The 18,590-nt window shown below is 39.3% G+C and overlaps 1 protein-coding gene across 4 annotated transcripts in view; it reads right to left on the minus strand.

The window, feature by feature from the left end:
• The window catches only part of LOC149322093 (tubulin-specific chaperone D-like), a 174,061-nt gene that overhangs the window by 44,283 nt on the left and 111,188 nt on the right, over nt 1-18,590 (minus strand). For all 4 annotated transcript variants that reach the window (XM_089534330.1, XM_089534340.1, XM_089534350.1 and 1 more), the window contains exons 19-26: nt 16,552-16,637; nt 13,640-13,720; nt 12,401-12,474; nt 11,652-11,769; nt 6,253-6,313; nt 4,982-5,004; nt 2,068-2,099; nt 514-576 (exon numbers count right to left, since the gene is read on the minus strand). In XM_089534330.1, the coding sequence (XP_089390456.1) occupies nt 514-576; nt 2,068-2,099; nt 4,982-5,004; nt 6,253-6,313; nt 11,652-11,769; nt 12,401-12,474; nt 13,640-13,720; nt 16,552-16,637 (538 nt within the window). The remainder of the gene's footprint in view (nt 1-513; nt 577-2,067; nt 2,100-4,981; nt 5,005-6,252; nt 6,314-11,651; nt 11,770-12,400; nt 12,475-13,639; nt 13,721-16,551; nt 16,638-18,590) is intronic.

Consider the following 18,590-nt stretch of genomic DNA (forward strand, 5'->3'; position numbering starts at 1 on the left):
TTATCTTTTTAAAATATCATTTTTTTCAGATTAAGTGTTATTTTTTTTCAAACTGACAATTCTAAATTTCAGTATTTGTTCACTATCAAGTTATAAAAAAAGATTCCACAATCATTTCCCAACATACAAATGGCCCATAGATAACAGAGCTACACACAGGACACCCAAGAAATTCAAATGGAATGCAACTACTGGCAGTTATCATCACTTTATAGTGTCTTCATTTCTGCCATCAATCCCTACTTTGAAAGGAAGTTTCAATTAAACTGAACAATGCAAAAACAGTTACACCACTAGGAAACCAATGGTGGATGTAGCAAGCAAAAGTAGTAAATCACTTACAGGCACCTCAAAATTTGTACAGCCCCAACAATATCATGTTTTGATAGGGGGGAAAGTGTTTTGAGTTGAATCATACAAAGGGGACGTAAAATCAGCAGGTTGCTGCTACTCAAAAGCATTATAAAAGACAGACAGAATTTAAAAAATTAAGCATTAAAATACCAAGCATACCAATTATGGGATCTTCTTTAAAGGGAACCTTTGAAAGTGATAACTTTTCAATCAAAGTGCAAACTGGAAAACAGAAAAATCTTATTTGTGAAAACAACAAAGGACTATTCTGTGTCAATATAGTACACTGAATTCAATTTGGATTGCATACCTTTATTCACACCCAGTGTGACAGCTCAAACACACACAATATGATAAATCATAGTAAAACGACTACTGAGTAGATAATATGAGCAACGATTCTAACAAATATTCCAGCATAAAATAAGCATTTGGGGGAAGCATGCACAGTTATATAGCCCAAACTACTTTCCTTGCTTTACAAACTAAATCTTAAGTCTAATTGTTAATCCTAACTAGAACAGAACCCCTGAATAACTTTATAAATTAACAGTCAAGGTCCACTGATTCAATGGAGTTCACTCAGGAATAACAAAAGGGTTTAGCCCTAAGAGGTTCACAGAGGTCACAATTAAAACACTAGAAGGTTGTGCATATAGTGCTGTCAAACATTAAACTGAAAGGTCAGTGCAGAATTTCCTACTTGCACAGAGTTTCTTTTTTATTCTCTTCCAGTTGGAGTTCTCAAATGTTCACTAGATCGGAATAAGCTCTTGCACTTGAGAGCAAGTTTTAGAGTGAGGTATGTGTGTCTTTGTGCTTGTGTGTTTATATACAGTCAGTCCTCCTTGTCCATGGATTCTTTATGTATTGATTCAACCATCCACAGTTTGAAAAATATTCCAAAACACTAGTAATTACAAAAAAGAAAGCCTTGATTTGTCATTTCGTATAAGGGAAAACATTTTACTACTCCACTGTATTTAATGAGATTCGAGCATTCATGGATTTTGGTATCCGTGGGGGATCCTGGAATCAAAACACAGAGGATACCAAGTGCCCACTCTGTGTGTGTATGCGCGCACTCATGCACACACGCAGCCATGCCAAATAGAGCACAAAACAGATTAGCCAATCCAAGTTGTTTCTATTATGGACTAAAAAGGGAGAGCATGAAAAGAAATGAAAATTTGTCAGCACATAGACTTCACCTTTGTAGGATACAGAAGGGAGCTTTCATAGCACAGTATATTCAAACACAATTCAAAGTGCCAGTAAGTAACTGAACTGTGCTCAGGGCACCACCCCTTGTTCTACAGATGTAAAGGGGACATTGGTTTACTGAAGGCTGTTAAAATGGCAGCAAAGAACATTACTTTGGAACCAGTTTGTGTTTTTGCCATGCACTTAACTAATTGTTACTTTGGGGGAGAGGTGGATATACTTTGTTGAAGAAGAAGAAGACAATGAGGTCAAGTGGAATGGACAAGACATATCTTAAAGGAGAGCTATGCCTTTGAGTACAAATGAAAGTCAAGTTGACAGCATGCTTGGTCCATCAAGAAATTCAGGGAAACAACATTTCTTTCCAAAGCATGTTTGTTACAAGAATATCATTACTCAAGGACATAAAAGGGTGCAAACTAGTATAGAATGATATATAATGAATACATGTCCTTAAAATAGGACCAAAAATACTTCCATGTAACATACCAGCTGGTCTCATTAGTTCTCCACCCAAACCCCTAGAACACAAAGGCAATATATTTATTAATTGAAGAAAAACAGAAAAGGAAAAACAATCCAAATTTATATCCTTTGGCAAGAGCCGATAATGCAAATACAACAAAGCTTCATTTGCACATAATACTAAACAATCCTGGCCTAATAAATTAAGCTATGCATAAGGAATGTGCACTCACACACAACCTCTTCCTTACCACTTTGCTCTTCCCTTCAGATAAACAAATGAAGACTGAAGGGTTTTCTTGATGTGTGAACCCAGAATTTTGGGTGAATCCCACCATTCCCTTCTCCTTTTGTGTCGTGTCTTTTTAAATTGTAAGCCTGAGGGCAGGGAACCGTCTATTATCCCCTCTGTTGTAAGCCGCCCGGATTCCCAGTGATTGGGCGACATATAAATAAATCCTATTATTATTATTATTATTATTATTATTATTATTATTATTAGCAAGCCAAAATCCAGAGTCAGACTCAAATATGAATTTGGGCTTGTTCTGAAGCAATTAACTACAGTCTGCAGTTCAGATGTAGTGGAAAGCTGTCCCTTAATTGCATCTTATTCTGGCTTTTTGTATGAAAAGAAGAGAGACTGGGGATGTATGTATTGCTATACTGCTCAGGCATATCATAGTTTAAAAAAACCAGGACTGATGCTTACTATGACATGCAAACACAGCATTAGAATTGTACACAAACTGGAACAATCTCTTCCTTCATTTCACTTTCTGATTCATGTAAAATCTTAATTAGGGCAGCATTTATGAATCTTCAGTGGAAAGCAGTAGCTATGACAATACCATTGTTCTGTACTATTGTATCAGTTCCAACATAATGCTTCCTAATCTATGCAGCAAAGCCCATATGATGGCCTCCACACTTTCTGAAAAAACGTTAGCCTCAATTTGTTAAAATATGACTGAGGGCCATAGCCCCCATCACTGTGGTACCAAAATTTGGCACCATAATGGCATGCTTTATTTTCATGATTAACAGCACTTCTAGAAGGCTACCAAAATTGCAAACAAGTTGCGTGAACTGGAAAATTAGTTATCCAAATTCCCTTGCTGGTCTGAGAGAATTCCATGAGCTAAAAGATAGGAGCCTCTTCTTTAGGTCATCTGTTTCTGGCACACCAAGTGGTGCTGATGATTTTACATGAACATGGGCTCATAGTCAACTGCCATAGTGCCCGACTCTACTACTGCTCAGCAGTGCTAGTGGCAAACAGAGATACTGGAAGGAAAGTTGTTATTTTCAAGTGTATTCATTGCATACATGAATTTTTAGTGTGATGTCGAAGGCTTTCATGGCCAGCATCCAGAGTTTTTGTGGGTTTTTCAGGCTATGTGGCCATGTTCTAGGAGAATTTCTTCCTGACGTTTCGTAAGCATCTGTGGCTGGCATCTTCAGAGAATGCTTGCCTGGAAAGGAGTTGGGTATATATATACTGTGTGACCTGGAAAGGCAGGAGTGATTTGCATGTGTCTTGTTCTGTTGCTAACGGCAGGCCTCAGGGTGGGAAGATCCACAGAAGAGGATTAGTGTCTGCTTGATTAGTGGTCATTTTCTGCTGGGAAACCCCTGATCCTGGGAGATTTCTCATTTGCATTTGTTGAGTCTTCCTCTTGCTATTTTTCTGGACTGGTAGCCAAACCTTGTTTACTTTAAGGGTTTCCTCTTTCCTGTTGAAATTGTCATGCCAACCACTACCATGTCAGGATGCACAGGGAAGCCATTGAAATCCACAAACACCTGGACACCTTAGCAACAGAACAATACACATGCAACTCACTCCTGCTTTCCAGGTCACACAATATATATACCCAACTTCTTTCCAGGCAAGCATTCTCTGAAGATACCAGCCACAGATGCTGGCGAAACGTCAGAAAGAAACTCTCCTAGAACATGGCCACATAGCCTGAAAAACCCACAAAAAACATTTGTAGTGTATTCACTACTTGTATGCATTACAGCAACTAACATCTAAAACTGGATTGCTCCACAAGTACTTACAAACACAATCATACTTCATATCCCAAGAAGCAAGTTAGCTCTGTTCACATGCGAATCAAGCTATATCTGTCTATATACTCAAAATGAATGCAGAAAATTCAGCTCTTTAGCTGAGATTCTGCAGATCGCACATTGTCTATAGGGCTGTGGCAGCTGGTGGCAGGGGAAGTTGGACATGATGGTGGCCCAGAAGCAGGAGGCATTGAAGGAGAACTAGATGGAGAGGGCCTGGGCCACCTGCAACCTCTCTGGCAGCTTCACATCCTCTGTAAGCTGCCAGCCAAAGTTCAGCAGCTCTTCCAGCTATTGGGGTGTGTGTGTGTGTATGTGTAACAGTGATGATGGCAACCTGGAGCCTCACAGAGGAGAGCCCCCCACTCCATGCTGGGCAGGGGCCCTTTCTCTCACCACTTGCTCTGTCCCCCCAGGGCCTTCTTCCCAGGAGTCAGAGGCTGGCAGCTCTTATCCCAGACCCTGCATGTCCAGGGCAGTGTAACTGGATCCTGCAGGACTACCTGCCCATCTGGGACCAGCCAAAGGAGGCTCCGCCCTTCAGCTAGGCCCCTAGCCTGGGCAGCCAATGCCAGAATACCTCTCCCCCCTCCTCCAGGGCTTCCAGAGTGGTGGCTAGGAAAGAAGACATGTCATCTTCTTGTTTTTAGTATATTTAGTATTTTATAATTTTATAGTGTTGTGTTTTATCATCCATTTTTGATTATATGTGTTTAATGTTCCGCCCTTCGGTGGAAAGGGCATTATAAATAAATGTTGTTGTCGCTGTTGTTGTTATTTCAAGATCCCTTTCATTCTCCCCACAGCAAACTCATTCTCAAACAGAAACAGAGTATTTGGTTCACATTAATTCTCTTACCTATACAACTGACGACGGGAAAGCTGCAAGAGAAAAGTGATAATGGATTTTTCATGAATTTTCAATTAATCCAGTGATTCTCAAACTGCAGGCCATGAGCTACAGATAGGCCAAATGGTCTCCTGGATAGGCTGAACAATATGGGGTTTCCCGTTCCTGCCATTCCCAGGGAATTGTTTTCCCTACTAGACTGACATCACACAATTGTTGTTATATAGCAGAATCACATACATTTCCAGAAAAATCAAACTCAAAGTGTTCATATATTTACTCCCTGAAAGCTATTTCTAAAAGTTTTATAACAGGAAGATTTTAATGTGTGACTATGTACAAGATCAGAACATTAAAATTCCTGATCTTTGTTTCTTTTTCTCAGCTTGTTTGTTATGGGAATGAGTGCTTTAAGTCTGCTTGACACTAGAAAAGAGTAGAAGAAACATAATCCTTGCATAATGCTGTTGGTTTCTTCTATTTTTATTGGGGTTTTTTTGTTTGTTTTGCCTTCTCCTGATAACTAGGTAAAGCCAAAGCAGACATATCATGTGCCCTTTACAGTTCAGGATCTTGTTAAAAAAAATAACATAAAAATCTGAAAAATACCGCTAAATGCTATTTGTAATTATCATTTATAACAGGGGTGGGCAACTGTGAAGGGCCTGAGGGGTACTTTTATGCTCTTGGAGCCCTCCATGATCCACATGGACTACTGAAAAATAAAAGAAGAACCACAATGGACAGAAATCTGTTTCTGATTCTCAAAAATATGCATGTGTGTAGAAGGGTTCATATTAAAGTATACAGGGAGGCCTTCAACTGATTTCAAAGGTTGGAGAGTTCCTATTTCACTGGGAGGCTTTTAGGAGCAGTAATTCACCCTCTCTTTTTGACTAGGAAAAGGTCAATCTGGGGATTTTGGGTGTCTCAAGGGCCACAAAAATATGGGGAGCATATGTGGCACCAGGGCTGTATTTTGCCCACCCCTGATTTAAATAAATTGTATCTTTACTATTCCAAACATGATGATTTTATGATAAATAAAATTAGTCAGAATACACTTTATTTTCCTAAAGTCACTAGTTGACTTGCAACCAATAAAGGTTTTTTCACATAATTGCTATCCCCCTCCCAGTTTCAAAATTTCTGAACAATTTACCTTCTATTCATCTTCTCCCAATTCATGCTATAGTACAGACTCCAGTTGGAGGATTGGCATTTCCAATTAAGACACATATGCAAAATAAAGCAAGATTTTTACCAGAGTTTCAACAAACCTCCAAATGAATCTGTTTAAGTCCTTCCAAGATTTTTTCATCTAAATATGATGTAATGGATCTATAAAAATAAAAACAATTTTAAGTCAGTTTCCCATTGCTTAGATCCTACATTATTTTATTATAAGAGGCTTTTTAGAATGACAGAATCTTACAACTGGAAGAGCTATCTACTGCAACCACCTGTTAGGCAGGAATCCACTATTCAAGCTCTCCTGAAAGGTGCTCATCCAACCTCTCATTTAAAGACCTATTTATTAAAATAATTATATCCCACTCATTATAAGAGCATACAAATAATATCAAGCTGACAATTTAACAATTAACTAAACGTAGATATTCTGGAAATTGATTTCTGCTGGCATGTTTGCCCTACATCTTTACATTGTTTAAGGGCAACTGTGATCTAACCAAGACCCTTGCCTACCAAACCTGGTCTCGGAGCTGTTGCTGGAGTCCCCCAGGCTTCTCGTCCTGGGGGACCTCAACATCCCATTCGAGGCCAGCTCATCAGATCTATCAGGTGCAGCTCGGTTGTTCATGGACTCCATGACAGCCATGGGCCTGTCTCCATTGGTCTCGAATCCAACACATTGTGCAGGTATTACACTTTATGTGGTCTTTAGTATGGATCAGGAACATCTGTGGGCAGAGGTAACTCTAACCTCTGCCCTGTCATGGACGGACCATTTTCTGGTCAAGGTGGGACTGAAGGTCATTACTGAAGGTGGGACTGAAGGTCATTACTCATGCTCCCCTTGGGGGTGGAGGACCTATTAGAATGGTCCAGCCTCGAAGGCTGATGGAACCCAAACAGTCCCAAGAAGCCCTAGAGGGTTCTATGGTTGGGAACAATGGCAATTCTGTCAAAGCTTTGGTTGATACCTGGAATAACGATCTTACCAGGGCTATAGAAATTATCGCTCCCGAGCGTCCTTTCCAGCTCATTTCTAATAAGAAACCATGGTACACTCAAATTCTTCGGAAAATGAAGCGAGCCGCACAACTACTAGAGTGCTACTGGCAGAAACATCACCGCTTATCCGACAAGACATGCCATAGGGCTCTCTTTGACTCCTATGGAGTGGCAATCGACACAGCAAAGAACTCGTTCTATGCTGCTCGTATTGCATCAGCATAGTCTCGTCCAGCAGAGCTGTTCAGGGTGGTTAAAGAGCTAACCCAACTGCCTCCCACCCTGAACCCTCTTCTAGAACCAGCAAAAGCCTGCTGTGACCTATTCAATGACTTCTTTGCAGATAAAATCTCTCAGATAAGAGATGATCTTGATGCCAGTATTACAACAGAAACTATGAGAAAGATGTCCAGGGACTCCGTGGACTATGTTAGACTAGATCACTTTGAGTTTGTAAATACCGATGAAGTGGATAAGCTTCTTGGTTATGTAAGAAAGACAACATGCCCTCTTGATCATTGCCCATTCCTGGTTGACCACTCAAGGAGGGGATGCAGTAACAACATTACTTCAGGCTATAATAAATGCATCCCTTAGGGAGGGGAAATTTCCATCTAAACTCAAACAAGCGGTGGTTAAACCACTTTTGAAAAAACCCTCCCTGGAACCTTTGATAAGAAATAACTACAGACCACTGTCCTTACTACCATTCTTGGGCAAGGTGATCGAAAGGGCAGTTGCTTTCCAACTCCAAGCTGTCTTGGATGAAGCCAATTATCTAGACCCATTTCAAACTGGCTTCAGGGCGAGATACGGAGTTGAGACTGCCATGGTTGCTTTGGTTGATGATCTCCATCTGGGTATCAACAGGGGAAGTACGACCCTGTTGGTGCTCTTGGATATCTCAGCGGCATTCAATACCACAGACCATGGTATCCTTCTGGAACACCTGAGTTAGGTATCGGCAGCACTGCGCTCCAGTTCCTACCTCTCGGGTAGATTCCAGATGGTGAGGCTGGGGGACAGCTGCTCTCGTAAAAGAGAGCTGACATCCGGTGTCCCTCAAGGTGCCATTCTGTCCCCCATGATATTTAATATTTACATGAAGCCGCTGGGAGAGATCATCCGGAGAGATCATGAGGAGGCATGGGGAGTGGTGTTATCAGTACGCTGATGACACCCAAATATGTTTCTCTATGCTTCCGACTCTTGCAGTGACCAAAGATGGCATCTCTCCTCTGAATGCCTGCCTTGAGTCGGTAATGGGCTGGATGAGGGAAAACAAACTCAGACTGAATCCAGAGAAAACGGAGGTACTAGCGATAGGATCCCTAGGCCCAGGCAGAGAAGTTTGCCAACCTGTCCTGGACGGGGTGACACTTCTCCTAAAGGATGAAGTTCATAGTTTGGGAGTAGATCCTAGATCCATCTCTGCAGTTATCATCTCAAGTAGATGCGACGGCTAAGAGTGCTTGGTACCAATTTCAGTTGATACGCCAACTGCGTCCCTACCTGGACCAAAAGGACCTTGAAGCAGTGGTACTCGCACTGGTAATATTTCGTTTAGATTTCTGTAATGCACTCTACATGGGGCTACCTTTGTACCAAGTGCAGAAGCTTCAATTGTTTCAAAATGTTGCAGCCAGGTAGAAGAAGAGCCCTTCCTTCATACACCATTTTGAGGGAGAGAGAGGCAGGCTAGCTCCAACTGTCTTCCTGGAAGAAGAAGAGCCCTTCCTTCATCCACCATTTTGAGGGGGAGAGAGGCAGGCTAGATCCACCAGGCCTGCCTGGAAGAAGAAGAGCCCTCCCTCCAGTCCATCTGCCTTGGTCCTGGCCTCAGAGGGAGAGAATAACTGCTGGACCTGATCCCCTCCCTCCTTCACCATTCCCTTCTCCTTTTGTGTCGTGTCTTTTAGATTGTAAGCCTGAGGGCAGGGAACCGTCTATTATCCCCTCTGTTGTAAACAGCTTGGATTCCCAGTGACTGGGCGGTATATAAATAAATCCTATTATTATTATTATTATTATTATTATTATTATTATTATTATTACATCTGGTACTCTTTAGGGTGCCAATATACCTGAATCTTTTTAAAATTAAATTTCTTGAAGAAATATGACCATTATTTGCTCAACTGTCCATTCTATAAGCACACTCAAACAGAGCAAATGCCTCATCTAGGAAATTAGGAACACCATTTCATTACTGTACACTAACATTACACAACACCAAGATCTCTCTGTGCAAGTGGAAGAACAACGGCAGCAATGAGTGGAGATGGGTGGCTTCAGTCATCTTCTGCACTTGCTTGCCATTGCCACTTGGTATGTGATTTGCACCTGAAGCCTGCTCTATCCAGAGCTGCCTATTTTTTAACTGCTAAGATGTGGCTTAAGAAAAATAGTGGATGAAGCTTGACTCTGATAGGAGATGCATGCCAGGCAATGAGGCATAACAATTTGCTGTTGTCATTGTTGTTGTTAATGGTTGTCAAGTAGACTTTGACTTGTGGCGACCCTTTGGATAAGAAACCTCCAAGTCACTCTTATCACCAACATCCTTTAATGTAGTTTTCCATTCCCCCATCACCATTGCCTTTTACCTTACCATGCATTATTGTCTTTTCTAGTAAGTCATGTTTTCTCATGATGTGTCCAAAGTCCAACATTCTCAGTTTACAGTAGTCATTTTGGCTTCTAGGGAATGTAAAGTCTTCATATGCTCTAATACTCAATTATTTGTCTCTTTAACAGTCCACAATATCCATAGGACTCTACTCCAATACAACATTTCAAATGAGTTGATTCATTTCCTATCTGCTTTCTCTACTGTCCAGCATTCACAATCATTCATAGAAACTGGGAACATAATGGCATGAACATTGAATAACTTTATCATTCAATGATATATCTTTACACTTCAGGATCTCAGCTAATTTCTTCATAGCTGCCCTTCCAAGTCCTAGTCTTCTTCTGATTTCCTGACTGCAGTCTCAATTTTGATTTAGGATGAGCCAAGGAACTATTTTAATGTCTTCATCATTTACTTTAAAGTTATATGAAACATCTGTAGTCATATTTTTTCTTATGTTCAACTGTAAACCTGCCTTTACACTTTCTTCCTTGACTTTCTTCAGTAATCATATTAAATCTTTGCTATTTCTGCTAGTACTGTGTGGTATAGATGTTCCTTCCTCTAATCTTCATGACTTCTTTCTCCAACTCCAATCCTGCTTTATATATGGTATATTCAAGATACAAGCTAAACAGACAGGGCGATAAAAACGCAGCCTTGCTTAACCCCCTTCTTAAGTGGAAAACATGCAGTTTCTCCATATTGTGTCCATATTATCTCACTTCTGGTTAATTAGGTTTAATAGTACAAACTCTATTCTTATATTATCTTAAAATTCTATGGGGATGTTCTTCAGGTTGTACTTTGACACTATGATGGATTTAGTGTTCTTCAGTTTTATTCTAATTTTTTATATTAGCAGTTCATGGTATATATCACAATCTACTCCTGGTCTTGTTTTTGCAGAGAGAGTGGATCTTTTCCACCTTATACTATTTAATTTCTATATTGGCTATCAGGTGATGTCCATACATACCGGTGCCTTTTTCACTGCCTGAAGAATGTATTTGCAGTAAACAAACAGTTGGCCTTGCAAAATTTAAACAGAGCATAAACTTGGATTATGGTTATATTGATGGGTTTTTTGAGGTATTGATATAATTTGATCACTTTGCATTATATCCTTTGATTGATTTTGTTACATCTCTCTTCACTGTTAATGCCACCCTATTTCTTAGATTTTCATTTCCTGAGTAAAATACTGTGTAATTATCTGATTCAGAATCTCTATTCCTGTCCACTTTAGCTCATTCACTCCAAATAGGGCAACATTTATATATTCCATTTCTTGTTTTACAATAGCTCATTAAGTGCCTTCTGACTCGTTTCATTTTGAATTGTCTCATCATAGGGTATTCATGATAAAAGACATTCAAAAGGGGTTTACATGCTTCCCTCTGAGCAGTATCAAGTGATGGCTATAATGCGACTGCTACTGAGATATTTGTCTCAGACTGTCTCCAGTGTCACTCTCACTATTGTTGCTGCCCAGTAGCTGTCTAGCATATTTAGCCTAACTCCTCAGCAAAAGCCTTTCTTTCAGCAGCATTGCCTCTAGCTTCACAGGGGCACATATTCCCACCACTGCAAAAAGGTAGTGCCATGGTGAGGGCATAACAATACTAACAGGTTATTCCACTCTGTCAGAAATAAATACAATGTTGGCCTAAGTAAACGGTACTCAGACAGCCATGCTAAATAAGAGTCATGATCTGAGCAACACAGCCATTTTTGACAATGGTGAAACTTCAGCTTGCTAAGATTATCATGTTCTGATTACAGCAGAAGTGATTAAACAGATTGAACATAAAAGACAGATCAAAGTATTTTAATTTTGCCTTTTACCTCTTATTTTCTTCTGCTAGTTTACTCAAGGCATGGGTAATCTCAGCGCAGGCCAGAATTGTTCCGTGACGAGTATGAAGATCTGTGCCTACCGTTAGTGGTAGCAGTTTGAGTAAAACTGTGATGGATTTAACAAGAAAAATAATTTAAAATTATTATTTTTGTGCCAGATGACTTGATAAAACTAAAGAATAGTAGCCTTCTTTAAACACCAGTTACATTTTAAAAAGGATAAAAAGACTAGACTGGTTCCCAATACATTCTATGCCTGAAATATAGAAAGCAGATCCCTATCAAATGTAATAATAAATTTTACTGTTGTCATTGTTGCATTTGCTGTTATATATTATTCATGTTTGACTGTCTTGTTTTGCATTTATTTTATAAATAACTAGAATTTTCATTTCCAAGACATAACCTCACAAAGATGGCCATAAATGTCTTCACATGTTAAGCTACAAAATGTCTGGAATAGTCTTTAATACCCACATAATTCCATAACAGATCCTCTAATGTTACCTGGAGAATGCCACTGTAAGTGTGACAAGAAGTCTATTTTCCAAAACTATCCTGTTTGTACATTTTCAAAGTTCACCTACTATCATGAAAGAGCTCTCTGAACTCCAGACACTTATTACCACATTTGGCAGGGAAACCCAAATTGCTTTTCAATTTAAATCACTGGATTCAAGTCTATATTTTTATTGCACTAGTTCTAGGAGTTCTTGGACACAAGGTATTCTGCTCACCTTCATTTGTTATATATTCAGGGGCCTGTGGTGTAAGATTATGCAGAGCTTTGGTTGATAACTCCCGAATAACACTGTAAGATTGGAGAAATGAATATATTTATTAATAGGAAGTGTTAATATTCATTTTATGGGAGCATACCTTATCTTTCCACGTGAAAAAAACAGTACTACGTGCACACAAGATTTAATTAGCAACTGAATGTAATCACAGCTCAATTTCCTTGAAAATCAAAGCAAACCTGTGCAACAGATCAGTGAAAATAAAAATGCATGGCTGAAGCAGAATGTTTTAATTTTATGTTTATCTATACATAATACCATATGTTATATTAGCTGAAGTTTTTATATCTCATATAAGTGATTAGATTGTCCAGACACCTTCTGAAAGAAATAAAAATGCTAAAATCCATTCAACTTGCAAAATCTGGCCCAATCCTTCACTTTCTTCAGAACTCTACATACCAAAGAAAGCAGGTAGGGGGAGATGAAAAGTGGCTTTAGTCCAAGCCATGGAGTCTGTATAGTGAAAAGTAGGAAAGTATATCAAGCTCACAGAGACAGAGGCAAAGGAAAAACAAGCACATGTAGTCAGGAGTTGATTATACTGTATAATGAACACAAATATTTGTAACAGTTTACAGCATTTGGCATATAGCCATCAGGCAATATGACTACTGACCAATCTCCAGAGATTCTATATGTGAATGACACCTTCTCAATATCTAGTCGAGCTGAATGTCTGAAACATCACCCTTTCCATCAGAAGACTAATCATCTCCAGATTTTATAGCCTTCTTACAAGCCACTTCCCTTCTTCTCTGCCTTATGCTTGTTTTTATTTTCCTCTTTGATGAAAGTACTGAAGAATTCAAAAACTTGCACAGTATTTTGTGACCTTTAAGTAGTTTGCATAAAGCAATTAACCTACCATGGATTTCAGCATTTTTATTTTGGCAAAGTTAACAACTTTTGCTTGTTCAACAGAAGTAGCTTCAATTTTTTTTAAAATCCTTGTTCAAGAAACACAAGATAGCACTGTAAAAAAATTCAACAAGTTATTATTTTATCACTGGTGCCCAGGTTTTAATTATATCCTCAGATATAATTGCAAGTCAGCCAATGCTAGTAATTTGGAATAATGCATTTAACATAATAAAAATGATCACACTGATAATCTAACACAGAAAAAGATTATACAAGTATTGATTTCCCCAAAATCAGCATGAATAACCTTACCCATCCCAGTGGTTAATCTTCATGTTAACCAAGTGATCAATCATTGGCTGGGTATACTCAGAAAATCCAGCGATATATACACTGAAGAGACAGAACAGTTGCATAAATTCACAAACACAAAAAAAGCTGAACAACTACTCTTACAAGCAAATCAACATACTTCTCCCCCTGCACTTTCTATGACAGTAACAACTCCAGACTATGCAAGATTTAACTGTTATGATACAACATCTGACGTAATGTCATGCATCTGCAGGAGGTAACAGGACTACATCCTCTCCAGCAGCACCAGTTGTTAAACTATTAGGTATTTTATTATTTAAGTATTTCTACATCATCTTCCCCCACCCCTCAAAAATGTTTCCAAGATGGCATGTAGTCATTACAAAAACCTTTAAAAAAATAACATCTGTTTCAAAAATATTTGGGACAACTGAATAAAACAGTTCAAAATCAAGAATTGAAACAACACACTTTGATATCAATTTAACATGAAACTAACAACGACTAAAAATCTAGATGTAGTTTGACTCCAGATTTACCAATTAATGCTGAATTTACGCCTATATTTTTATTAATTAATAGATTACGTCTAGATTTACAATTTGAATAGGTCACAAAGGATGAGAGACAACTTCGATCTCAAGAGGAGCATCTCTTTTTGTCTTGTGAATGGAACTTAAAAAATCTTTATTTTCTGGAGTACCAGCATGGCCAGAAGGAGAAGGGGCCCGTCTGCATCTATTTTTGGTGAAGGGTCTGGAATGACTTAGGGAGCTGGGGATGTTTAGCCTGGAAAAGAGAAGGTTAAGAGGTGATATGATAGCCCTGTTTAAATATTTGAAGGGATGTCATATTGAGGAGGCAGCATGCTTGTTTTCTGCTGCTCCAGAGAACAAAACCCGGAACAATGGATGCAAGCTCCAAGAAAAGAGATTCCACCTCAACATTAGGAGGAACTTCCTGACAGTAAGGGCTGTTTGACAGTGGAACACACTCCCTCAGAGTGTAGTGGAGTCTCCTTCCTTAGAGGTCTTTAAACAGAGGCTGGATGGCCATCTGTCAGGGATGCTTTGATTGAGAGTTCCTGAAGGGCAGGGGGTTGGATTGGATGGCCCTTGTGGGTGGTCTCTTCCAACTCTACGATTCTATGATTCTATGGAAATGAACCTTTAGAACAAATCCCTAATTACCATCTTTCTCAAGGAAAATAAGTCTTTGTACCTCAACATAGATTGAAAGTAACCAATACTCCAATGATCAACTTTTCTGCCATCTCAAAAAATTAGAAAAGTAGCAAAGAAATGCCTTACTGACTCATTGCTTTGTTTAGATATAGAAAAGGGAGTTAGGAAATTGGCTAAGTGTAGGAGGAAGGCACGCACAAAGGAAAGCAAATAGCAAAGGGAGGGTGGAGTGGAAAAGCGTGGGCTGAACAGCTTAAGGATGAAAGGGATAATCAAAAAATAAGATAATTCAGGAACCTAGTAACAAAAACAAAGGGAACCATGTGTACATCATAGATACCCAAACCTGTTCCTCTTTTTAAAAGCTGCAAATCATCAATTATATGGCTCAGGTCCATAGCTATTTGGCAGACTGTATCTCCCTATATGAACTGGCCTGGGTGCTGAGATCCTCAGGGGAGCGCCTTCTCTCCATCCTGCCATCATCACAAGTACGGTTGGTTGGTGGGGAAACAAGAGAGGGCCTTTTCCACAGCTGCCCCTAGACTCTGGAACTTCCTGCCCAGGGAGACCACAATGGCCCCTTCCTTGGTCTCCTTGCGCCAGCAGGCTAAGACCTACATGTTTAAACAGGCTTTTAAAACATAAAGTTTTTAAGGCATGTGATGGGGTGTTGCTATATTGTTTTAATGTATTTTAAGCATTTTCATCTTTTTAAACCTGATTTTAGCATTGAATTTGTTTTAATTATTATAGTAATTTAATTCTATTTTAATATACGATTTTTGTATGCTTTAATTACATGGTGTTTTTTAATGTTGTAAGTCTCCCTGATTCCCAGCATTGGGAGAAGGGCAGGATATAAATATGTAAATAAATAAATATCAACCAACATCAGTTTACCATGACTTCATTTGTATTCAGCAAGTACATAAATTCATATTACTGAATAAAAGCTAAAACCATCCCACAAGCTGACGTACAAGATGTATTTAACTGCAGTACTGACCTATACATTACATGGGCCTGTTACAGACTGCCAAAATAAAGCTGCTTCGGGTCTCTTTGGAGGTATGCTGTTTAAATGATGCATGCATCTGAAGAATCCGGAAGCTGCACCAAAGCTGCACTCCAGGGCTTAGGAATGGAGTGTGGCTTTGGCGCGACCTCCAGACTCTTAGGACCCAGGCCATAGATTGAGTTGGCAAGATTCTGAACTCCATTCTTTCACACTGAATGTGGAGAGCACATTTCTGACTGCTCGCTCAAAATCATCTCTCTGCATGTAGTATATTAGGACATTCAGAAGAGGGCTACTTTACCTGCTCTAAAGTGTTAGGTTACTGTGTGCAATATTTTAAATAAAGAAATATTCAGAAGCATGGATTTGCCCTGTACTAACAGTAGCCTCCAGAGTTCTATTACCTCGCACTATCACACTTGACTTTGCATTGCAGATACTGTAGATCTGCTCTTATATAAGGCTTCTAATGAATCATTTTCATTGTGAGGATCTGTTAAAAGGATAAGGAACATCTAGTTGTTTCTTTTGTTTATAAAAACTGTGAGTCTAAATAGGAACTTCACAATGCACGCACTCATGTCAGAAAAAACAAAAAGAATCACACCTTGAGGTTACCCATGTGGCTGCTGGCAGAAACATGAAGGCATTTTAAAGAATAAAGTTATCTATGTATTTATTAACATTCAGGTAATGCCTCTTACCTTATATTGAGGAAGCAGTTTGCTCTGTTACCAACAGCAAAATAATCAGCTGCAGTCAAAATGTCAATTCCATGTGGGAATGTACCCTATATCAAAGAAAATAAAGAAAAATATATATGATTTCATATGAATGAGATGGAAAGTTGTACCTTCCCTTGAGTAAAAACTTAACACTCATTTGAAAAAAAAAATACTGAAAATACTGAATTCCTGAGCCAAAGATGCCTTAATGTCATCCACAGACACCACAAATACACACACACTGCAAGGGAAGCTAATGCAGAAAATATACATGTAAAATGATATGTACATTCTTCCAAATGCACGAGGACTAAAGATTCCACTCAGATCATCAACGGGAATATTCTATTCACATTTATTGAATGCAACAGTTCTCAGCAAGATCAGGAATGCTGGGTATCTCAGGGGAACACATAGTGTTACCTAAAGAACAGGTGGAGGGGACTGTCAGAGGGGACTGTCAGTGATACTTTAAATGTTGGGGAAATTAGCTTTGCGAAAGACTTGGATAACCTTTGGATTGTGGACACCAATATATCAGCACTAACATGGAGGACTGTGGGTTCTGAATAAATTATGCAGAGTGCATTCACACACATAAGATAGTGATCCAAATATAGAGCTAACTGAAATAGAAATATGGAAAGGGAATAGCAGAGTTTTTAAGGGTTGCAGTGAGGTTCTAATTACCTGTCCAAAAAGAATGTATAAGGCTGAAGTGGCTCAGACTGGGAGGTCTGAGGCTGACAAAGAGCATACAAAGAGTGCAGGTATTGTGTGTAGGCCAGGCTATGTGTGAAAGATTAGGTTTTGAAACCATATTTATACCTTAAAACTAGCCCTAGGTGATGGGCTATCTGGCAAGTAACAAAGGCTAAATCAACTGTCCCAAGAATCGACAATGGGATTCCAGACTGGTTGATAGTTTTAACAAAAGCCACGATTGGCTGGAAACACAATGGGGGTAGGCAGAGAGAGAGTGGCTTACTGCTTTGGGTGTGAATAGATCCTTTGTCTCAAGTTTCAAAGGAAATGTGGATTACTTGGGGGAAGGGAGAAGAGATTTGATAGTTTTGTTTACTTGGTTGTACACATGCCTTGAGGAAGCAATCCTTCTTTCCTGGCAACTTGACCTAGTGTTCCTGAAAGTAATATGAGATATCAAAATATGAGATATCAAATTATGAGGACCCCAAAATACGGTGTGGGATATGCAGGACTGTTTAACAAAAGAGACAGTAAGGCCAAGTGACCAAGTGAAGTCCCATTTCCAATTTTAACCTCCCCATGGTCCTTGCCTGGCAAAGCCTTGGTTTGGCCCAGAAAAACCTGCTCAACTCGCTTTCCTTAAAATGTATCCTGGCACCAAGGAATTTCAATCCCACCCCCATGGATCTGAACAAAACATGTGGAAGAAAGGTATACTGTACGTATTTCTTTCTCCTACTATTTTGCCACCTTTCCAGGGTTTACCACTGCAATCCACATCTTTCCCCCACTGAAGATGAAGCACGACTATGCATCCCCCATTGCCTAGCTACCCAGTGTGCTCCTAGTACAAAGTTCTGGCAAATCTCTGATCTTATTTCTGTTGTTCTCTCAAACAGCCTATGGGGACTCTACTATCTAGACTACCATTCTTAAATTATATTGCAAACATGCTAGTTTATGGATCAATCTCACTGATAGAAACCAGAGCTCTGGAAAAACAAAGACAAAACCACAAAACAGAGGGGTCCCCCAGCATAAGAGCTAAATTTCTTCCAGTCATTGTTATTCCTAATAATGGAAAAATAGAACTCGGACATGGACAGAAGCGTCCAAATCATTTATAACAATGTATTGGTATCGGCCAATCTCTTCCCCTCCAAACCCAATTATTTTTATTTACTTTATTTATACCCCTCTTCAGCCCTAAAGGCTCTCAGAGTGGCTTACAGATAGTTATTTAGACGGTTATTATGTAGATGGGTTTAAAATTAAAAGAACTTGATACTCTGAAGAATATCCAGTTTCAC

The sequence above is a fragment of the Sceloporus occidentalis genome, unplaced genomic scaffold (genome assembly GCF_023333645.1).
Source record: "Sceloporus occidentalis isolate IW3139 unplaced genomic scaffold, rSceOcc1.0.p SCAF_1, whole genome shotgun sequence".
Classification (NCBI taxonomy): Eukaryota; Metazoa; Chordata; class Lepidosauria; order Squamata; family Phrynosomatidae; genus Sceloporus; species Sceloporus occidentalis.